Source organism: Cervus canadensis, chromosome 12 (genome assembly GCF_019320065.1).
Source record: "Cervus canadensis isolate Bull #8, Minnesota chromosome 12, ASM1932006v1, whole genome shotgun sequence".
NCBI classification, from domain to species: domain Eukaryota; kingdom Metazoa; phylum Chordata; class Mammalia; order Artiodactyla; family Cervidae; genus Cervus; species Cervus canadensis.
In genome coordinates this window covers 6,660,899-6,684,722 of record NC_057397.1, presented here as the reverse complement: position 1 = coordinate 6,684,722, position 23,824 = coordinate 6,660,899, and the positions used below count along the sequence as shown (strand labels likewise).

At 51.4% G+C, this 23,824-nt stretch overlaps 1 protein-coding gene across 1 annotated transcript in view; it reads left to right on the top strand.

Annotated features, from left to right (window-relative positions):
• COL22A1 (collagen type XXII alpha 1 chain) overlaps positions 1-23,824 on the top strand; it is a 221,792-nt gene that overhangs the window by 12,749 nt on the left and 185,219 nt on the right. The window contains exons 2-3 of the mRNA XM_043483931.1: positions 11,057-11,219; positions 14,758-15,324. Coding sequence (XP_043339866.1) covers positions 11,129-11,219; positions 14,758-15,324 — 658 coding nt within the window. The 5' untranslated portion in view covers positions 11,057-11,128. The remainder of the gene's footprint in view (positions 1-11,056; positions 11,220-14,757; positions 15,325-23,824) is intronic.

The following is a 23,824-nucleotide window of genomic DNA, read 5'->3' as shown; positions in this document are numbered from 1 at the left end:
CATCACGAGCGATGAGTGGTTTCTGGTGCGGATGGTGGGGCTCTCTCAAGGGATGGCATCCTTCTCTGTGCCACCCCATTGGCCCGGGAAGGATGCAGGGGTGGGGTATCTGGATGGACTTTGGAAGTCAGCCCTTGGAAAAGGATTCTGGGAAAGCCAGTCTAAGCTGAGTTGTCAATCAAACATGAAAGGAGGAAGAGGGGAAAAGACACAGAGCAAGGAAGGAGATTAAGGACCCGGAATGGGGAGGGCACTTGGAAGGGCCTGGGTGAGCTCCAGAGATGGAGCCGTATAAAGTCCAAGGCCTGTCTGTGGTTTGCAAGTGAAAGAAGCCCAGCTCAGACTGGCTTAGATTTTTTTAAAAATGGGGCTGGAGAAACATTGATCCCCAACGCAAAAGCTCTGAGTGCTTGTGGACTTTGGGCAACGCTAAGGTGCTCAAGTGACAAATCTCGTCTCGTCCCCCTCAATGGTGGCTTCCTTCTCCATCAGGATCCCCCCCACCCTGCCCCGGGTCATGGCAGATGGCCCTCCACATCTCCAAACTTAGCATCTCTAGCAGAAACACATCTCTCTTCCCGGAAACTCCAGCAGAGTTTCCAGAGATGCCGTGGCTTGAGTTTCATTCACAGTTTTTAGCAACTGGCAGAGAAATGCGACTGGCATCTGGACTCTTGATAAAAAGAACTGATAGGAAATATTTTTGAATTCCACAGCACAAAGAAGGAGGTTAGAAAAGCACATTTCTCATTCTATTTCCATCCCCTGCAATGAAATTAATCCTGCATTTTGGTAGCCTGGGGTTTAAGCAGATTCCATGTAAGTCTTTCAATGTCTGAATGGAAGGAGGGCTGGGTGGATGTTCTTGCTGGTAATTAGGACCAGACTCCTAAAGTCCCGAGTTCTTTGTTTCCTCCTCTCCTATGAGACATCAAACTAGTGCTTTCAGTCTACAGAGGACAGGGAGCAATCCTCTGTGGTTACGGATGACATCTGTCTAGGACTGAATCCTAGTTCTGCATGTTCCTGGGTGTATGATTTGAGACACATTTGTTAACTTTCCTGAGTTTGAGATTCCTCGATTCTAACCACCGTTTGGTCAGCTTGTTGTGAGGAGATAAAACAATTCAAGTGAAACTACAGCACGGCTCTGGCTACTGTTTACATCATTCATGCCGCTGTATGTTCACCACATCTGTTATCGCATAACCTGTTGAACCAGCTGTCATACTGTGAGTTTGGACATGTATTTTCACTGCCCTAAAAATCCTCTGTGCTCTGCCTGTTCATCCCTCCCTCCCTCCCCCCACACACACTCTTGGAAACCACTTAATTTTTAGTCTCCATAGTTCGGCCTTTCTCATAATGGCATAGAGTTGGAATCATACTGTATGTAGCCTTTTCAGATTGGCTTCTTTCACTTCGTAATATGCATTTAAGGCTCCTCCAGGTCTTTCCATGGCTAGCTGGCTCATTTCTTTGTAGTGATGAATAATCTTCCATTGTCTGGATGGACCACAGTTTATTTATTGATTCACATACTGAAGGCCATCTTGGTTGCTTCTACATCTTGAAAGTTATACACAAAGTTCTATAAACATCCATGTGCAGGTTTTGTGTGGACCTAAGTTTTCGATTCCTTTAGATAAATACCAAGGAGGGTGGCTGCTGGATCATATGGTAAGAACATGTTTAGTTTTGTAAGAAAGCACCAAAGTGTCCTCCAAAGTGGCCGCGCCATTCTGCATTCCCACCAGCAATGATTGAGGGTTCCTGTTACTCCACATTATCACCTGCATTTGGTGTTGTCAGCGCTCTGAGTCTGGACCATCCTAACAGGTGTGGAGGGGTGTCTCACTGCTGTTTGATTTTGCATTTCCCCGATGACGAGTTGATATGGAACATCTTACCATGTGCTTATTTTCCCTCTGTATGTCTTCTTTGGTGAGGGGTCTGTTAAGAACCTCAGTTTGTTTTTAAAATCAGGCTGTTTTCTTATTGCTGAGTTTTAAGGGTTTTGGGTATATTTTGGAGAACTGTTCTTTATCAGGTGTATCTTTTGCAAATATTTTCTCCTGATCTACGACTTATCTTTTTATTCTCTTGAAGATTTTGTTTGTTTGTCTTTAGTTGAAAGTACACAACAGAGGATTCTCCACCATGAAAGTCACAGGAAAACATTAGATGACAGGAAGCAAATCAAAGGCACGGAAGTACCCTAGCACTTCTGTGACTAAGTGCAATAGTTGAACGTGAGGCTGACACTAATATGTCAGCGGGGCAGTGGGGGCTGGCACTTGGCTTCTCTGCCTGCCCCCACCCTGGCTGCACACTGCTTTTCCTCAGGGCTCTGTCCTCCACTCCCTCTTCACTTTTCCAAGAGGGTCTCCTGCCCCAATTTCTCTTCTGAGCTTTGACTTCTCCACCTGGGTGTCTTCCAGGCGACTCAGACTCACTCACAATGTCCTGCTTATCACCCCCACCCACTCAGTGACTGGCTCCCAGATGTTCAAACTGGAAGTGTAGTGCCATGGAATCTGCAGCTGGACCACTTGAAAATGATAGCATTAGTTGCTCAGTCGCGTCTGACTCTTTGAAACCCCGTGGACTATAGTGTGCCAGGCTCCTCTGTCCATGGGTATTCTCCAGACAAGAGTACTGGAGTGAGTTGCCATGCCCTCTTCCATGGGATCTTCTCAACCCAGGGATCAAACCCTGGTCTCCTGCATTGCAGGCCGATTCTTTACCATCTGAGCTACCAGGGAAGCCCAAGGACCACTTGACCTCCTTACTGTCTTAGGAAAGATTGTCAGCATCTCTTTGGATGTTGCACTAACTTCCTTGTTGGTCCCTCTGCTCCATCCATCCTTTCTCAATAGGGTTTTCGAAATTGCATCAATGTAGGCCACTCCCTTGCATGAGGACATCCACTGCTTCCAAGGGCAAAGTCTGACCCCTTTTTCTAGGTCACTGCCCAAGTCCCTTGACTGCCTTTATTAAGATGAATAATTCTTATTAAGATGAATTATTCTTGCCTTCTGCTCCAGCCTGTTGCTTTTGCTTCCTCATCTAAATTCTTTTCTTATTGCTCATAAGTGATCCTGGAAGGGAGGCAGGCTATTCCTGGTAAAGACAACCCTTGTCTCCCTGCCTGCTCTCCACCCATCTTTCCGGGCTCGGCTCAGGTGTTACCTCCTCCAGGAAGCCGTCCCTGACTCTCAGGCCTAAATCAAGTGCTTTCAGAGCACTGACCCTAAAGAAATGGAAGCATCTACTTGCTTCTCTGTGTCCACTATTGGGTCGGAAGCTTTTTGGACAGTGTCCTGTTCTGTGTGCCTGGCACTTAGTAAGTGCCTGACCTGCCTTCAGGGCATGATTGAATTGGGGAATAATTGGACCTTAAAGGCCTGGGACCCCTATGCAGTTAACACTGGCCTGTGACATAGGTGTTGTTATACGTGAATGGGCTGAGGTCCAGAGAGGTTAAGTGACTTCCCCGGTTTGCACAGAGAGCCACAAGCAGAACTGGACTCTGAACACAGGGTTCTGAAACAGAAGCTCTGGTCTATGGCCATACCACCCTGAATGCGCCCGATCTCATCTGAAACAGAAGCTCTGTCATCGTGCCAGCTGCTGCAGGAAGAGTCAACGCCCCTGAAGGTGCTCGGTCTGTGTGGTGACTGAGGAGGACTTGTTGCAGGTCCTACAGGGCAGGGATTTGAATCCGGGAGGCAGGCTCCCCAGCAACCCCCTGGGCTCTTGGGCTTCCATAGCGACAGAAGCCAGCCAGCTCCCTCTGCCCCTCTGCACCTGCAAGTGCGGTCTTCATCAGACAGCACAGCAGAAGCTCAGAAGGACCCGGCTCAGTGGCCTGGGCACAGCCACGCCAGGCTTTTATGTCTCCACCAGATTCCTGCCCAAGAGCTTCGTCCGTCGCCCCAGCAACACATCCGCGGTGCCTCAGTCCATGCAGTCTCTGCCCTCCGTGGGCAGCGGCCAGCCCCTCTGCAGCAGGCAGCGCTTGCACTTTGCCCAGGCTGCCTCGCCATGTGCCAGATCTCATTTTCTCCCTCTAAATTGCCTTCTGCTCACTGTCTTTCCTCCCCCACCTCTGAGTCCCTGAATAGGGAAGGCTGGTTACTATGGCAATGGGCTGGCTTGTGGAAGGAACTCAGCTCAGTAAATTAATTGCTGGACTTTTGGAGACTAATGGCACAGCCCTGCCTCCCAGGGACAGGGTGTGGCCTGCGTCGTGCCCACTTGGCAGCCAAGTCCTAGACAGAGCTGATGAGAGAAATGGAATCATGGTACCCATGCTTGCTGCTGGGGAAGCAGGGCACACAGATCTCACCAGGTACAGTGGCTGTGGCCCTGGTCTGTGCCGGTATCTCTGCCACATGCTTTGCAGAAACTACTTCATAGAACCCTCACAGCATCCCCTATGGAGTAGGGATGATCCCCTCTTATGATGGAGATTTAGTGGCTCCTGAGCATAAAGGTGCCTTACCTGGCCTGCCTCCTCAGTGGGCATTTTGCTATAAACATTTCATTCATTCTCTTCTCTACAACATCTTCCAGAAGTAGAAGCACAGGGAACATCTATCTCATTCTGTGATGCCAATCACAGATGATCCTAATCCCAAATAAAGCCATTCGAGAAAAGAAAATAGCAGACCAATATCTCTCGTGAGCCTCGATGCAACAACTCTCTACAAAATATTAGCAAATAAATATGACAGTGAATAAAGGGAATTCTAGGTCATGGCCAAACAGAGTGTATCCCAGGCATGCAAGGCTGGTTCAATGTTTGGAAATCACTTAATGGAATCTATCACACCAACAAGCAAAGAAGACCCTTCCTTCTCTGTCCTCTGGAGGATGCATGGCTTGGTTTTGGCTATATCCTTTGCTATATCCATGTTGTTTCTGTGCTTAAGAAAGAGGTTTTGCTCCAGCCAGATTCCAACATCCTGAGAAGCTCTGTTATGCTTGATTATACCCATGGGCCTGTGATTGCCTGGGACTGAATCCTGGCTACTGGGTGTGTGTCAGGGGCAGTTTCCTGAGCCCTTTGTGCCTCAGTTTCTTAATCTGTAAAATGGGCCTCATGATATCTGCCTTCCAGATTAAATGAGTTATTATTTATTAAGTCCTGGGAATGACTCTTGGTGTTTAGTAAGCATGTGATACATGTTAAAAAGGTGAGTGTTGGAGAGTGTGGACTTTGGTTATTCAGGCCTGACGGCAGGTCCAGCTCCAAGTTTACTGGCCTGGGTGCCTAGCAGAATTGTCTGTGCTCCCTGATCCCAGGCTCATCTTCAGGAGGGTGGGGCTTGCAGTACTGCCTTGCAGAGAAGACGTTGCAGAGGGGCCCGGCTCGCAGCACACACGTTTCCTCAGCCTTTTCTTTAGAGGACCAAACAGCAAGCCTGTGCACTTTCAACTCCACACACACACTCACCGGGACAGAGGTCGGCACAGACTGGCCCTGGGGGGGCTTGGTGTGCTGCTGCTGCTGCTGAGTCACTGCAGTCGTGTCCGACTCCACGTGACCCCATAGACGGCAGCCCCCCAGGCTCCCCCGTCCCTGGGATTCTCCAGGCAAGGACACTGGAGTGGGTTGCCATTTCCTTCTCCAATGCATGAAAGTGAAAAGTGAAAGCGAAGTCACTCAGTCGTGCCAGTCACTCAGTCGTGCCCAACTCTTAACGACCCCATGGACTGCAGCCCACCAGGCTCCTCCGTCCATGGGATTTTGCCATGGAAAGAGTACTGGTGTGGGGTGCCATTGCCTAAGGAGTAGTTATTTCTGAGTCCCGTGGACCTGCTTTCACATGCAGCTCTACCCTTCGCCAACGGGGTGTGCTGGGGGCATCTCCCTGCTTGTCAGCCTTGGCTTGCTGGCCTGTGAATGGGAGGCGCAGGTGTCCACACCATGGGGCTGCTCTAGAGATGGGCCCTATGATATATACAGCGTGGAGGCTCTACAGTGAGGCCGGGTTTTACCCAGGTACAGGGGCCCGCGGGCTTCCCAGGTGGCGCTAGTGGTAAAGAACCCACCTGCCAATGCAGGTAGATGTAAGAGACACAGGTTCAGTCCCTGAGTTGGGAAGATCCCCTGGAGGAGGACATGGCAACCCACTCCGGTATTCTTTCCTGGAGGATCCCAGGGACAGAGGAGCCTGGCGGGCTACAGTCCATGGGATCACGAAGAGTCACACTTCACACGACTGAAGTGACGTAGCATGCACACACGCACAGGGGCCCTTGGATGGTGATGGGCTGAAGAAGCAGGTGTGGTTGGAGTCCCTGCCCTGGCTTCTGTTACTGATGTGGCCTTAAGGTCGTGCTAAAGCTTTACTTGCAGGTTTCTTTCTTTCCTTTTTTAAGATTTATTTGTTTATCTTTGCTTTCACTGAGTCTTTGTCACTGTGCGCCAGCTTTCTCTAGTTGCAGTGAGTGGGGGCTGCTCTCTAGTTGCGGTGGGCTGGCTTCTCATTGCCGTGGCTTCTCCTGTTGCATAGCACAGGCTCTAGGCACACGGGCTCAGCAGCGGTGGCCCTCCGGCTCTAGGGTGCTGACTCAGCAGTTGTGCACATAGACTTAGTTGCCTCGCAGCATGTGGGATCTTCCCGGAGCAGGGATTGAACCCGTATCCCCTGCATTGGCAGGTGGATTCTTAACTGCTGGACCACCTGGGAAGCCCTTACTTGCAGTTTTCTTATTTAATCCCCTTGCAGCAACCCTGTAAGGTGGGTTCTGTCTGTATCTCACTCCTCAGTGAGGATGCTAAGGCGCGGAAAAGTTAGGTCGCTCTCTGAGATTGCAGAGCTGGTGACTGACGGGGATTCACACCACCAGGCACTCTGGGTTGAGGCTCCACCCTCCTGACCTCCCTGCAAGATCTGATCCCACCTACATCTGCCCCCATCAACGGAAGCTGCTTTTCTCTTAATGGCGCTGGCGGGTGATGGAGCTCTGAGAGGGCTGAGCGTGCTGACCTGTGGCCTGGGATGTGGGGTCAGGCGGTCCTCAGCCCCGGTGTGGGGATGCTCCTGGGTTGTTACAGAATCTGCTGCCTGTTTCACAGTCAGGCCAACCAGTCCACCCTCACTAGAGAGAGCCACTCCTGAGATCTCTTCTTCTCATAAGGACACTAATTTATCGTGGGGAACACAACCTCATGACCACCTGTAAACCTGCGTATCTTCCAAAAGGGGCTTCCCAGGTGGCTCAGACCGTAAAGAATCTGCCTGCAGTGCAGGAGACCTGGGTTCAATCCCTGGGTTGGGAAGATCCCCTGGAGGAGGGCATGGCAACCCACTCCGGTATTCTTTCCTGGAGGATCCCAGGGACAGAGGAGCCTGGCGGGCTACAGTCCATGGGATCACGAAGAGTCACACTTCACACGACTGAAGTGACGTAGCATGCACACACGCACAGGGGCCCTTGGATGGTGATGGGCTGAAGAAGCAGGTGTGGTTGGAGTCCCTGCCCTGGCTTCTGTTACTGATGTGGCCTTAAGGTCGTGCTAAAGCTTTACTTGCAGGTTTCTTTCTTTCCTTTTTTAAGATTTATTTGTTTATCTTTGCTTTCACTGAGTCTTTGTCACTGTGCGCCAGCTTTCTCTAGTTGCAGTGAGTGGGGGCTGCTCTCTAGTTGCGGTGGGCTGGCTTCTCATTGCCGTGGCTTCTCCTGTTGCATAGCACAGGCTCTAGGCACACGGGCTCAGCAGCGGTGGCCCTCCGGCTCTAGGGTGCTGACTCAGCAGTTGTGCACATAGACTTAGTTGCCTCGCAGCATGTGGGATCTTCCCGGAGCAGGGATTGAACCCGTATCCCCTGCATTGGCAGGTGGATTCTTAACTGCTGGACCACCTGGGAAGCCCTTACTTGCAGTTTTCTTATTTAATCCCCTTGCAGCAACCCTGTAAGGTGGGTTCTGTCTATATCTCACTCCTCAGTGAGGATGCTAAGGCGCGGAAAAGTTAGGTCGCTCTCTGAGATTGCAGAGCTGGTGACTGACGGGGATTCACACCACCAGGCACTCTGGGTTGAGGCTCCACCCTCCTGACCTCCCTGCAAGATCTGATCCCACCTACATCTGCCCCCATCAACGGAAGCTGCTTTTCTCTTAATGGCGCTGGCGGGTGATGGAGCTCTGAGAGGGCTGAGCGTGCTGACCTGTGGCCTGGGATGTGGGGTCAGGCGGTCCTCAGCCCCGGTGTGGGGATGCTCCTGGGTTGTTACAGAATCTGCTGCCTGTTTCACAGTCAGGCCAACCAGTCCACCCTCACTAGAGAGAGCCACTCCTGAGATCTCTTCTTCTCATAAGGACACTAACTTATCGTGGGGAACACAACCTCATGACCACCTGTAAACCTGCGTATCTTCCAAAAGGGGCTTCCCAGGTGGCTCAGACCGTAAAGAATCTGCCTGCAGTGCAGGAGACCTGGGTTCAATCCCTGGGTTGGGAAGATCCCCTGGAGGAGGGCATGGCAACCCACTCCAGTGTTCTTGCCTGGAGAATCCCATGGACAGAGGAGACTGGTGGGCTCCAGTCCATGGATCGCAAAGAGTCGGACATGACTGAGCAACTACCACACACACACACCTTCCAACGACCCCATTTCCAAACACCATCACACTTGGGATTGAGGTTTCAACATGTGGATTTGGGGGGACATGATTTAGTCCAGAGAAAAGGGCCTGGACAAACATTTGTAGATGGTAGGTGAAGAGAAAGGGAGGGTGGGAGGTTGCCAGGAGGGACCACTCAGCACGCCCCAGGATCCACTGGGCCCTCCATTCCCCTAAACTGTCCTCTGCATTCAGTGTCCTGTGGATGCTGTGACAAATCATAGAACAATTTAAGCAATGCAGATTTATTATCTTAAAGTTCTCAAGATCAGAATTCCAAAATGGGTCTCACTGGGCTAAAATCAAGGGGTTGGCAGGGCTGTCCCCTTCGAAGTCCAGAGGGGAGAATTCATTCCTTGCCTCTTCCAGCTTCCAGAGGTCACCTGCATTCCTTGGCTTGTGGACCCTTCCTCTGTCTTCAGAGCCAACAATGGCTGAGCAAGTCTTTCTCAGGTTGCCGTCTCTGTGTTCTGACCCAGATTCTTTCTTTTGTAAGGACCCTTGTGATTACATGGAGCCCACCCAGATACTCCAAGTTATCTCCATGTTTTAAGGTCAGGTGATTAGCTATGTATATTTTTTAGCATTAACTTATTCTTTTTTTTTTTTTAATTTCCTTACGTATTTATTTGCTGTGCTGGGTCTTCGCTGCGATGTGTAGGCGTCTCCAGTTGCAGCGCACAGGCTCTCTAGCTAATAGGCGTGTGGGCTCAGCAGTTGTGGCACACAGGTTTAGTTGCCCTGTGACATGTGGGATCTTCAATCCCCAACCAGGGATTAAATCCATGTCCCCAGTGTTGGAAGACAAACCCTTAACCACTGGCCCACCAAGGAAGTCATGATCTGCAATCTTAATTCCACCTGTAACTGTCATCCTTCCTTGCCAGGTAGTGTAACATATTCACAGAGATAAGGATATGGACATCGTTTATTAGGTTTATTGTAATAAAAAGTATATAACTTAACATTTACCATTTTAAGTGTGTGACTCAGTAGCATCAGGTTCATTCAGATATTGTATAAACACCAGCACTATTTCTGGAACATTTTCATCACCCCAGACAGAAACCCTATAACCATAAAGCAGTAACAGAAGATGTCTCACTGCGTATTTAGGCCTTTCTTTAATTCCATTCAGCAGTGACTTGTGGTTTTCAGTATACAAGTCTTGCACCTCCTTGGTTCAGTTTATTCCTAAGTATTTTATGCTATTTTTTGATGCTGTTGTAAATAAAATTCTTTTTCTTAATTTCTCTATGGATTGCTCAATTGATATTGGACAGAAATGCAGCAGATTTTTGAATGTTGGTTTTTTTTTCATTCTGCAACTTTGCTGAATGTGTTTATTGGTCCTAATGGCTTTTTGTGAGTTGTTAGGGTTTCTTACACGTGGGAACCATCATCTCACCTTCTCTTGAAGTGGTCACAGGGCGGTCCCCCTCCTGTTCCTGAGCCCCGTACCCACCCCCTCCCCATCAGAGTCATTGAGCCGACCTTGCCCTGGCCTATGTCTTACCTGTCTCCCAGGTGTCAGTGGGCATGGATTTGGTGACATTCATCTGCCTGCCCTGAGAACCTGGCACTTGAGGGCCACGGGCAAATATTTTTGAATGAATAAAGCAGTGGTAACATCTATAAGCAGTTTCCTTTTCCTGGATCTTGGTGTCAGCAATGACAAACAGTTTTTGAAATGGCCATCCACATGAAAATAAAATACACAAAATGGGAAATAATTTAGCTAATAAACCTCAATGGATCAAAGAAATGCGTTGAAAGCAAGAAGGGATGTTGAGTTAGCAAAGATGAAAGGAGTGGTGCCACTCTGTGCGGCCAGGTACGCAGTGAGGGGGGCACCCACACACACCCCTGGCCGGAGGCAGCAAAAGCAGTGCAGCCTTGTTGCAGAGCAGTTTGACAGTTCTTACCAGGGCCCTTTCAAAACCAAGTATTTTCCTACAAATACTTACAAATTTCCTACGCCCCAAGTATTTTCCTACAAATCTATTGTAAGAAAGTAAGTGAGTATGAGCAAAGAGATGTCCTCTTGTGACATGCTAAACAAATAAAGCAGCCTATTAATGTCTAAAAGTAGAAAATACGATCAGAATAATGATGTTAGTGTCACAGGTCATAGCCTTAGGGAGCAGATAACATGAGGCCTGTAGGTTCTTAATTAATTTGCATCTGCTAATGGATGGATGGGGACGGGAGAGATGGATGAATCAGGGATCAGGAGGTAACACTGAGCTTTGTTCTTAGAAAGTCACACCTTTGGCTGTGTGAAAAGTTGAGTCTCAGCAGTGAAGAGGGTTGGGAGGCTGGGTCTGAGGAATTCCTCCCATGAGGGGATCCAGAGGTTATTTCTGCAGCTTCTCAGCTCAAGGGCCCTCCTGTAAAGGTGTTCTTTCTCCACACAGGACATGTTCCAGTAGACCCTCACAGCGTCTCTTTCTGGCCAAGAAACGCTTGTTTCCAAGCACGAGAGAGCCATGGGTTGCCCGCGAGGGAGCTTCGAGGCCTGCCTCCTGTGGATGCTGCTGCTTTGGAGTGGGGACTGCGGCTGTCAGGCCCAGAGGGCAGGTGGGGCTGTAGGCAGCATACAGAGCCGTGAGTGTGTGTCCATGCGTGTCTGGGTGTGGGCCGGGGCTGAGCTAGTGTCAGTGTGTGTGAGAGTGTGGGTCATCCCAGGTATGGTGTCCACTGTCCCCCAGCCAGTGGGAGTCACAATCAGCCATGCCGCTGGGGCGTGTGCACTTGTGTGAGAGTGAACACACGTCTGCAGTCGATCACATAACATGTTGTGCCACAGCCTGAGGGGCACTGAGTGCCCTGGAGTCCAGCCTAAAGGGGTGGCTGGGCAGTGAGCGGCCAGGAAGTGGGGAAGTTATGGGAGCAGAGACAGCCCGGGTGGGAGGGGTGAGAAGTGACGGGACGGCTTGCCCACCCGTCTGAGGGCCTCCTGGGAGGAGTCACGGTCCGTGGGGGACCTGGGGAAGGAGTCCGGGATGGGAGCGGGTCGGTCTATCATGGCACCCAGCCCCGAGCCTGCACGCCGCGTCCTCAGTACACAGCTGGACCTGGTGAGACCAGGGAGAGAACTGTCCTGGATGGCTGGGTGTGAAACGCTGCCCCATTTTACAGATAAGGAACTGAGGCAACACATGCACAGTATTGGATAAAAACTATGTAAACTGCAAGGATTTACTGTGCAGTCCAGGGGACTATATTCAATATCTTGTAGTGACTTATAATGGAAAAGAATTTTTAAAAAGACTATAGATCAATACATAAATATGCATAAGCAGATCACTTTACTCTAACCCCTGAAATGAACACAATATTGTAAATCAACTATACTTTGATGTTTAAAAATGTTGGGAAAAAAAAGAGGCCCCCCCATACCCCACCCCCACCCCTGTGAGGTTGAAGGAATGGGCAGGGCTGAGCTAGAGTCAAGCTGTTTATCTGGGCCCTCCAAGGAAGAGGAAAAACAAACAACAAGCCCCGAAGGCTTGCATTTCTCCATCACTTTACAAAGGTCTATTCTGCCTGCGACTCACAAAGCCCGGGTAGCTAGAAAGACAGTGAGGAGTGTGGGCATCCTGTTTTCCATGTGGGGAACACAGGCCTTCTGAGGAGATTTCTGTGCCCCCCGGAACAGCCGCAAGTACCCAGTTGGCACCAGGATTATCAAAGTTAGAAGTGGGAAGGCCCGAGGACCTTCTGTCTCCTTTCCCCTCAGAGTGGAAAGCAGTCTGCGGGGTCACAGGGCCCCTGCGGGGTCACAGGGCCCCTGCGGGTGGCAGGACCAAGGCCAGAAGCCAGGGCCCCTCCCGCCGCATTGCCCTTCATTCTCATCTGCCTGCAACCCCGCCTGTGCCCTGGCCTCCAGGAGAAAGTGGCCCCGTGGTGAGGCCTCCCGCACGAATGAATCTTCTGCTGCCTACAGCCACATCACCTCAAGGGTTAGAGCCGTGGACAGCAATCATCCTGATCAGGCTGGGACATCACGGTCCCAAAGGCAAAAGGATGACCTTTTGTGTCCAGGGGAAAAACTCCCCAAGAGTTTTCTCTGAGTCCACACATCTGGGCAAACACACTTCAAAAGCTCTAATCCTGTTAGGGGATCCGTTCTGTGAAGGCAGGGGATCACCTCGGCTTCTCAGCCAATTGGCCTTGGATTTTAAAAAACTAGAGGGGAAGGTAGACGTGGCAAATTCAAAGGGAGCATTAGAGCAGGGTGGGATAAGGACGTATGTGTGTGTGTGTGTGTGTATAAATATACCTAGCTTTATTATTTCTGTTTTTTGAACTCAATGCATTGTGTGTAAACCTAGGATCATAACTACACAGAACTACAAGGTAATACAATTCACTCATGGCTCTGCTTGCCAGAAAGAAGCAATGGTTCTTTTTGGAGCTTCTCTCCTCAGTACACAGTTGTATACACACACACACACACACACACACACACACATGCTTTTCATACCTAATGATAGATGATAGAGTGGAAAATGTATCCACGTTGGTAAATACGGCAATGATAGAGTGGAAGGTGTATCCACGTTGGTAAATACGGCCATCACTGTGGTGGCCGCCTGGCATTCCACTGAATGATGCAGGCGGAATATTATTTAAGTGGTCCTTATGCGTACCCATGAAGGCAGGCTCCAGGATTTTGCTTGGCAATGCTGCCATGAACTTCCTTACAGCTTTATTGTTGCCCTTTCTATTTATCTGCTGGTTTTCTTTGAGTAAATCACTGAACCTGGAACTGGTAGATTCAAAGATACAAGGCTTTTAGGACTCTGATGATGGGGGTGACAAACCCTAGTCACTTCTTGAGCCCACAAAGGCATTCTCCTTACATCCTCACTGGCCACCACAGTTAATATTTACCAACTGGACGTTTTAACAAAGCGAGATCTCACTTTTTTTTAAACTTTTATTTTCACTGATCAACTGTCTGTGCCAGGTATTTCCAGAAGCCTGATCTGCTGCTCCTGTTGTCATGGCCAAGACTCAGATTCTGGAAAAATCGAGGCAAGGGCATGTTGATGATTCCCCTGTCTACTTGTGCAGCACTTTGAAGTTTAGAAAACACTTTTCCTCCTATTATCTAACTGTAAAATGGGGACCAGCAAGCTCTCCACACAGGGCTGCCCTGTGGATCAGAAATAAATTATAGTGCTGCATTTTATTTAATCAAAAGTGTCATATAGCTTATATAGAGTTTATATTTGTAAAAATATGAGCATATTTTTATAAAGCACCGTAGACTTTCTAAAATATATGAATGCAATCCATTTTATATGATTTCTAATAGTGAGACACTGTGAACTGTTTGACTATCTGACAGGAGAGGACTGGCTAAATAAATTATGTTCATCCCTGTGGCGGAATCTCTGCAGCCATGGAAACCAGCATTATCACACTGGAAATGGGCTCCTGGCCTATCGAGGGATGCTGGGAACCAGCTTATATATCAGTGCCACTGGTACAGGCCCACTTCTGCCAACAGCATAAATAAATACACCGTGGGTTAGCAGTAGCTATCTCTGCCCAAATGGAAATATGAGCGTTTGAAGATTTTTTGGATTGCCTTCTGCAGGTTTGAAAGACAATGAAGTCACTTTTGAACGAACATAGTAGGAGGAGTTAAAGAAACTGATAACAGTAGTCAGTAGTGTTACATGACTGTTATTCACTTACATGAGTATATCTATAAACTATATATAATCACATATACTTATGTACAGTAAATAATATATAATACATATAGTTATGTTATTCACTTATATAAATACATATTAACTATATAATTATCTATGGTATATAATATATAATTATATGTTATTCACTATATATATATATGTGAGTGTACATATTAACTATATATGTAGTCAGGTGAACTTGACAGCAATCTTGGGGAGACTCCCCATCACATGGCCTTTAGGGAACCGAGGTTGGAGCTTTAAGGCTGCAGCCCAGCCCCCCTCCTTTCCCTCCGCCCCCTTCACCCCGCAGAGTGCGCGGGGCCTGGAGGCAGGTCTGGGGGACCCGGATGACCACGCCCCAGCCCCCCGCAAAGACCCTACCTTTCCCGTTGCCCCTGTAGGTTGCAAAACCGTCCACTACGACCTGGTGTTCCTGCTGGACTCCTCCTCGAGCGTGGGCAAGGAGAACTTCGAGAAGGTCCGGCAGTGGGTGGCCAACCTGGTGGACACGTTCGAGGTGGGCCCGGAGCGCACGCGGGTCGGCGTGGTGCGCTACAGCGACCGCCCGGCCACGGCCTTCGAGCTGGGCCGCTTCGGCTCGCGGGCCGCGGTGCGCGCGGCAGCCCGGCAGCTGGCCTACCACGGCGGCCACACGCACACGGGCGACGCGCTGCGCTTCATCACGCGCCACAGCTTCACGCCGCGCGCCGGCGGCCGCCCCGGGGACCGCGCCTTCAAGCAGGTGGCCATCCTGCTGACTGACGGCCGCAGCCAGGACCTGGTGCTGCCCGCCGCCGTGGCCGCGCGCCGCGCCGGCATCCGCATCTTCGCTGTGGGCGTGGGAGAGGCGCTGCGCGAGGAGCTGGAGGAGATCGCCTCCGAGCCCACCGCGGCGCACGTCTTCCACGTGTCCGACTTCGACGCCATCGACAAGATCCGGGGCAAGCTGCGGCGCCGCCTGTGTGAGAGTGAGTCGGGCCGTGCCCAGGACGGGCGGGGCAGGGGGAAGACCCGGCTCTCGGGCAGAGGTGGGCCTGAGGATACCCGGCGGCTGCTCTGCTGCTCAGAAACCAGGAAACCCATGCGCACCCACCCCCAGGGCCCCCTGGGCCCTGCGGCTTGGGCCCTGAGTCCAGGCAGTGGGTGCGCACCCACCCCCAGGGTCCCTTGGGCCCTGCACCTCGGGCCCGAGTCCAGGAAAAGAAAATTCAAGAGGGCTGAGTCCTAAACCCTGCCCAGTCTCAGAGTTTGGTTACGTGTCTCTGGTCGGAGCTTCATGCATACTCAGAGTTTGGTTACGTGTCTCTGGTTGCAGCTCCATATCTGCCATGGGGACCATGCACTGGCTTCTCTGGGCCCTTGAGTCAGAGCAGGTGCTTGCAGAGGCCTCGCCCAAGCACCTGCTCACAGAGGTGAGAGATGTGGGGTCCTGCCCCCCTCCTGAGGTGTCACAGTGAAAGATCATGGAAGAACGGGGCACAGACCGCCTCTAGGAACTGTCCCCAGGAAGCCCGAGGCAGCCATTTCAAGATGATGGCGCTGCTGGTCCCAGAGGCCAGGGGCTCTTAACCTGTTGCTCTCTGAGATCACCCGGGGCCTCCGAGTTATTTGTCTGGAATCTTGACTGTGGCTGGGGCTGGGGGGATGAGAGAGGGAAGAGTATGTGGGTGGGGGGGACAACTGCGCAGAGAGCCAGTGGCCCCTAGGGCTCTGACCTGGGCGGCTGACCTCAAGATTCTAGTGGGGTCATCCTGAGGCCAGCCCCCTCTCCAGGACAGGAGGGGCTGGAGTGGGTTTCTCCTGCGCCAGCCTTTCCCCAGCTTCAGCCTGTGCCTGCTTCACTGGGGTGACGTTCCTTCCTTGCTGATAACTTCTCCCTCCAGGGCCCCGGTGGGGGCAGGGAGCAGTGTCAGCCTCTGTTGTACTGAGCCCTGGATCAGAGAGCCCCGAGGGTCCCACCTAGGCAGGGGCAGGAGTCTGGGGCGATGGAGGAGGGACTGACAGTGGGAACAGCTGGCTGGGGCTGCAGGGACCTGGTCTCAGGGATGGGCTGGCCTTGCAGCTAAGCCATGTCTGAGACTTGATGCTTCTCTCCGTTTCTTTAGCACTCTGTGGCGTTTTCTCTGTGTTGACTCTCTTAATCTCTACTTACTTATTCATAGTTACTTACCGGGAATCTGTTTTTTGTATAGCTTTGTGCCGATTTCTGGGTCGCTAAAAAAAGATAAAACACAGCCCTTGCCCTCAGGCTTTCCTCATCTGTTGTTCAGTCTCTTAAGTCATGTCCGACCCTTTGCGATCCCATGGACTGCAGCACGCCAGGATCCCCTGTCCTTCATCATCTCCCGGAGTTTGTGCAAACTCATGTCCATTGAGTCGGTGATGCCATCCAACCATCTCATCCTGTCATACCCTTCTCCTGCTGTCTTCAATCTTTCTCAGCATCAGGGTCTTTTCTAACGAGTTGACTCATCACATCAGGTGGCCAAGGTACTGGAGCTTAAGCATCTGTCCTTCCAAGGAATATTTAGGATTGATTTCCTTTAGGATTGACTGGTTGGATCTCCTTGTAGTCCAAGGCATTCTCCAAAGTCTTCTCTAGCACCACAGTTCAAAAGCATCAATTCTTCGGTGCTCAGCCTTCTTTATGGTCCACACATGACTACTGGGAAAACCATATCTTTAACTATATGGAACTTTGTTAGCAAAATAATGTCTCTGCTTTTTAATATGCTGTTTAGGTTTGTCATAACTTTTCTTCCAAGGAGTAAGTAAGCGTCTTTTAATTTCATGTCTGGAGTCACCACCTGCAGTGATTTTGGAGCCCAAGAAAATGAAGTCTGTTCCTCATCTAGATGTTGGTAAAGACACCAAAAAAAAAAAAAAAGAAATGTGGTGGGTGAGGTCCTGCTGTGGTTTTGGTGGATAGTGACCTTGAGAATGAGGGAGGGCTTCCTGGAGGAGGTGGTGCTTAGACAGTGTAGAAGAAAGAGTGCGAGCTTCAGGATTAGATGGCAACGTTTAGTCAATGAACTATAATGATTGGAGGAAAGGAACAGAGTGGGGGCTGGTGGCTTTGTGTGATTGTCAAGGCCTGGATAAAGGGGGCCTTGTGTGCATGGGGAGGCATTGAGGATTCTGGGCAGGACACGACATAGTCAGATCTTTGTGGAGAAAGGAATGCTGGCTGGATAGCAAGCCCACTCACAAGACAGCTGTGCAACTTCAGAGAATGGTGTTAGGGGTGGATGCCCAGGCCCATTTTTACAGATGAGGAAAGGGGTGCCCAGAGGGTTAAGGGACGCTCACCTGCTCCATAGGGTGCAATTCACTGGCCGTGGACTTCCATTGTGACTTCATTTGACCCTCGTTACAGCCTCCTAAGATACAGATGCTCCCCTTCTTGCAGAATGCTGAGATCCAGAGGGGCATAGCTGCAAGGCCTATGGGGCCCTCAGCAGAAGTCCAGAGAGATGAGTGCACCACATGGGGAAGAGGAGGAAGGGAGGATGAACTGCTCCGGCAAGGCCGGGTGGAGACTTGATCTAGGTGCATATGGCATATGGCCAGAAATATGCTGACAAGAGGCAGGCGCTAGGACCCAGGTCCAGCCAAGTTGCAGTCATCCAGCCTGGTGGCTCAGGGTCTGTGAGCACCCAACTGACCCCCCACTCTGGCATTTCTTCATCCTGGCAGCCTGGGTTCAAAGTGGTTCTTTATCTTGGCAGAGCAGAATCTAGATTTTGAAGAGGTTCCCCCTCCCAGGGAATGGTTTGAGGAATGGTTTGGAGAACCCTGGAGAGGTCAGGTCACTGGATCGTGTTGCCCAGTTAATAAAATGGCAGTGTGGGCCCAGAATCTGGGCCGTCAGCCTCTGCCCTCATCCCCCGGTGCCCCTGGAACACAGATTTCACTACCACTGACCCTGGGTCTGAGTCAGGGAGAATGATCACAGGTAACAGCAGACCCTGCGTTAACTTGCTTAAAGAGTAAGGCACATGGACGCCACCCAGGATGCAGAGGCTAGCGGTTGGGTGGCCCCGAGCAGAGACCAGACCCTCTTTCTCTCCTGTTGCTCTGCCCGCTCTCCGTGTTAATTCTGTTCTTGGCAGACTTGTGTGTCAGGGTCCAGCAGTGACCAGTGTGGACGGAAGAGATTCTGATGAGGTTCTGTTTGGAGAAGACTGAGGTTGGGGGGAGAGAGGGAGGCCCCAGGAACCAGCGGCGGGAGCGGGGACAGCAGGGAGCCGGGGCCCCTGGGTGGGGAGGGCCTGCCCATCACGAGCTCTGGTCTCCTCGTCTCGGGGAGGATCGTGGCTGCCCACTCAGCAGTGACCCAGAGGGAGCAGGAAGGGGGTCCCTGCCTCACTCCCTCCTGCCTGGCTGGCTGACCTCATCCCATAGCAGCCAGTGAAGGGGCCAGGTGACATGGGCCCTAGCAGGACAGAGAAAGAGCGGGTGTGAGTTGGACCCAGGAGAGGAACGGGTGACCCCACAGGCCTGGAGTCACCTAGCTGGATGCCTGTAGGCTCTGTGACTGTCCCCAGCCGATCATCGTAACCTCGGAGTGAAAGCAGGCTGACTCTCTGGGCCTGAACCACAGGACCCTGTTTGACATTGTGGAGTTACCACCTCTCCTTCCCCAAGGAAAGGGACAGGAACACCAGGGACCAGACCCCAGGGGAAAGGATGCCGGTCCAGCCCGCCAGCATGTCGCACGTCTGCTGTGGAAATGTCAGGAGAAAGTCAGGACTCTCCTTCGGCAGGCTTCTCCACTTGCCTGAATGGAGGGAAGAGTCGAGTTATTCTTAGTCATCTGAAGGGAATCCGGCTTGTAAATACAGCTGGAGGCTGAGAGGGTCCGCTCTATTCTGGAGACTCAGGAAGCAAAATCTCTTCACAATTGCTTCAATTAGAAACAAAGCAAAACAAAACAGAAGAGCGAACAGTAACATAGTGGAAAGCATGTGGTGGATTAATCAGGGAGCCCCACAGCGTCCAAACAGCCAGAAGCCCCCTTGGCACAGGGAGGGCACCTGCAGGTGATTCATGGTCTGAATCCGGGCTGTTCCCACAGGGGCTTCTCACTGATGACCTGGGAGATCTGAGGGTAACGATACGGGTTTCCAGTGTCGTGATCATTCAGTCTGTCCAATCCACTCATTCATTTATTCATTCAACAGCCATGGTGGATTCACACTAATCTGTCCATTCATTCAGCTTCAACCCAACCATGCATTGTAGTCTGCATTGGTTCACTTTAGTCCATCCGTCTGTCTGCGCATTCATTCATTCATTGAACAGTCACACGCTGGGTGAGTCCTCTGCCGGGCACATACCAGGTACCCAGGATGCGGTGATGCAGCTGATGTCCTTCTTGTCCTCGGGAAGCTTTTTCTCCTGGAGGCAGCAGGGAAGTGACAGATTATTATACCACAGACTGTGCATGCTGGTTGCCTCCTGCAGTTTGAAATTTCTGTTAGTTTGTCTGTATCAGAGCTGCCTTCACCCACGGAATAGAATCCTCACCAGGGAAAGGCTGTTCCTAGGGGTACCAGTGCCTGGAACGGAGCCTAGGATGGGGGAGGAGCTGCCTGAATGTTGTTGAAAAAGAAATCAGGGGCAGCAGCCTGCAGTGGATTCTGTGCTGTGCATGTCGGAAGCAACTCACGCAATGATCTACTGCCTCCCAAATGCAAAGATGAAGCATATTCAGCAAATCTGAAATCATAGCCAACAATAACTGTTTCCCTTGTGTGTATGTTGGTGAGCAGAGAGGAATGACTAGATGCTGAAGGTTGATGAATGTCTGGAAAAGGCAGGCTGGGGAGTTGCGGGGGGGTGAATCATACTTGCTCCCTACAGCAGATTAGATCCAGGGGAGAAGGACCCCAACCTGACTTCCCAGTGTGGGGGGAGAGGTGAACAGCGCTCAGAGAGCCCGCTGTTCTCTGAGCACCAAACATTTTGAAGGCTGGGGAGGATATTCACGTTACACTCACGCTGTGTTCTCACCCAGCCCAGCTGGGGTGGGGGAAGGGGCGGTGTCAATGCTCACATTTTGCATGTGGGGAAACTGGTGCCCTAGTCCCGCGCTGACCATCACGTGTGGACAGTGACCAGTCTGGGGCTGGTCCAGACTGAGAAGTGCCTGAGTGACATACCCACCGGATTTTGTAGACAAGGTGTGAAAAAAGAGAGTAAAGCATCTTATGTGTATTTTTATATTAATTACATATTTAAATGATAGTATTCTGGAAATTTGGGGCATCCCTGGTAGCTCAGTAAGAGTCTGCCTGCAATGCAGAAGACCTGGGTTGGATTCCTGGGTCGGGAAGATTTCCCCTGGAGAAGGAAATGGCAACCTACTCCAGTATTCTTGCCTGGAGAATACCATGGATAGAGGAGCCTGGCAGGCTACAGCCCATGGGGTCGCAAGAGTTGGAAGTGACTGAGAGACGAATCACACAGCACACACACATTGTAGAAATTTAGGCTTCAATGCAACATATTCCTAAGAGTAATTTCACCTGGTTCTTTTTACTTTTTTAAAATTGTGGCTGCTAGGAAATTTAACTTTATGTATGAAGCCTACATACGATGTTCCTCCGTCTTCTATGACACTGATGCTGCAGGTGGGAGCTGAGGTCTGACTGCTTCCAGAGCCGGTGCTTTCCAGCCAGCCCGGCTACAGGAGGGAGGCAGGGCAGTTCGAGGGGACAGAGGGGAAGCTGAGTCCCAGCTCAGCGCACAGGAGGTGAGGGGCCAGTGTCCGGTGGGTGCCCAGCCCCGGCCCTCAGGCAGCACGGGCTGGGGTGTGGGGGCCGTGGCTGCCCTGCTCTGGTCTGGGAGCCCAGCTGGGAGTGACCGTGTGAGCAGAGGAGGGGTGATGCGGGGACAGGACCAGCCCTGGGATTAGACAGTGCTTTTTCAGAGTGGCCGCTGCGAAAGCTTCTCTTTGTCCAAATTGCTCCTGGAGCAGCCGTGGATCCGAACTGTCCTTCTGCTTCTCAGGCCTCAGAATGCCATCATCCCTCCCTGCTTGGAGCAGAATTCCTGTAACCTGCCTCCTAAATCACAGCAGCAAATAGGATAACTTAGTGTCGTCAGCTGATTTCTTTTTTCTAATGCATTTATGGTTTCCTTTCTGCGTCCGTCCTTTCTCAGAGTTCATATTCACAACGCTTAGGTATGTATGTTGGATTTTACCGCATGGCCCCTCCTGGTCCCTTGGTGAGGCGGCTGGTTCAGGTCACTCCTGAAGTGGCCCCGCGGGCTGGGAGCAGACCTGGGAGTTTGACCTCACTCTGTTTGACCGCAGGGCCTGAGCTCTTCCCACTAACTTTGGATGTTCAGGAACCATCTTTAAACTGACCATGGCTTTGAAGTCTCACCCCAATCCCCTCAGTAAGTTTTTCTTCTGTCGCTGATGGCATTGAGGTGCTGAGTGGCTTATCCAGGGTCACAGGGAATCAGGCCTTCGACTCTTCACCCAGCTCAGCACCCAGTGCCCGCAAGTCTGAGCTTTTCCGAGCTGTCCTTCCTTAGTAATCCTATCAGGTGTCTAATTATTGAACCCTACCAGGGCCTGGTCCAGCCCCGGCTCCTGCATGGTGACCAGTGGCTGTTTGTTCAATAGACAGATGAAGGTCATGGTAGCTGAAGAAATCTTTATCCTCATTTTATCCTCATTTTATAAATGACAGAGCTGATCTGCAAACTCAGGAGTGGGCCAGCAGCAGCAGCAGCAAGCAGGCATGGCAGTGTTGTCAGAGACGTGTTTCTAGCATCATGACCTCCGTGGCCTTGCCCGGTGACCTCCCCTGAGGTCTGCTCTGGCCTGTGGCTCACTGTCCCCCTGGCCCTGCGCTCACCCAGGGAAGCACCTCCGTGTCAGGGCGTCAGCTCCTGCCCCTCCGTGGCCCGACGAGGTCCCCAGGGGGCTGGATCTCAGCCTGGCTTCCTGCAGAGTGTGGGGCGGAGGCCCAGCCCCAGAGCCGCGGCTGTAATTAAGAGCCCTCTCCACCCCGGGCTTGGCCGTGGCCACGACACAACCTTTATATAGCTGGTGGTGTGACCTTCAGTGATCCTGTGGCCTGCCAGTGTCCACAGCCGGGGAGCCTCCGCCTGCTTCTATTCTGGGGATGCTCTCTGGGGGTCCTGCCTCCCCTGGGGAGAGGGGACATGGCCCTGGACTGTGTCCTTTAGCTCTTGGATGTTGGCGAGACTGAGGGTTCAGGAGGAGCCTCTCGAGTCTCTGGTTCATGACACGCAGCCTCCTCTCTCCCTCCCTCCCCTGTGCTGTCCCAGTGGGTTTTGACTACTGGATGCGATCCTTACCATGACAACACACACACAGACACACACACACACACATACGCACACAGAGGGGCTTTCTTATGTGTGAGGTGGAATGCATGTTATTGTTCTCCTGCAGATCTCACTGGGAGCATGCTAGCATCCCCTCCCCAGCCATGCATTTCACCAGTTGGTGATTTTATGCATGTCCTCAGCCCCTGCAAGAAGGGTCCCAGCATCCTGTACTCGTTAGACCTGCTCACAGACTCGGCTGCCGTGAGGATGGGGAAGGTGGGCCCGGGGGCTGGGTGCTGAGATTCCTTGTGAGGCTCTTTCTTGCTTTTGACTGTATTGGCCACAGGCCACTTCACCTTCAGGTGAGGGAATCACTTGAAACTTGGTTCTGTGCTTTTTTTTTTAATAGCAGAAAGCAGTGTGAGTAAATCACAGGACTTGCTTGTGTAACTGGAAACGGACCAGGTAGGCCTTTGAAGACAGCAGCTCACGGCAGTGCGAGTCTCCAGGCCTCTGTATCATACTTGTGGGTTACTTTCTCAACACGCATTTTTTGTTTCCCTCTAATCTCCTGGGCTTTGTTCTGAGGCAAGGGGATCATGATGGTCAATGATCGCATCTGAGATTCTACTTTTAGGGCGATACTTTCCAGAAAGGAGATGGAGGGGAAAATATATCAAGTGAACATGAATGTGATTTCATAGAGTGGTTAAGTGCTTTGAAGAAACGAGGAAGGGTCACATAATAAAGGGTCTTAAGTGGGAAGGTTATAGGAAGGCCTTTGAGAAGAGAAGAGCTGAGCTGAAGCTGGGATTACATGAAACAGCCATTCACGCCAAGGTTGATGGGCCCAGAGTTCCAGGCAGAGGCAAGTAGGAAGCCAAGGGCCTGCAGGAGGTCTGGGCCTGATGCTGGTGGAGGAGGGGCTGGGCCCGGCGGGCGCAGGGCAGTAATGCTGCCCAGGAGGGGAGCATCAAGGGCCTTACTGTGAGGGGCCCTTACCGTCGAGGGGCCCTTACCATCAAGGGGCCCTTACTGTCGAGGGGCCCTTACTGTCGAGGGCGGATGCTGAGGCTTGACTCGGGGGCTTGACTCTCCAGAGTCCACCCAGCTGGGAGGGGGCTGAGAACCAGCCAAGGGCAGAGCGCACCTCAG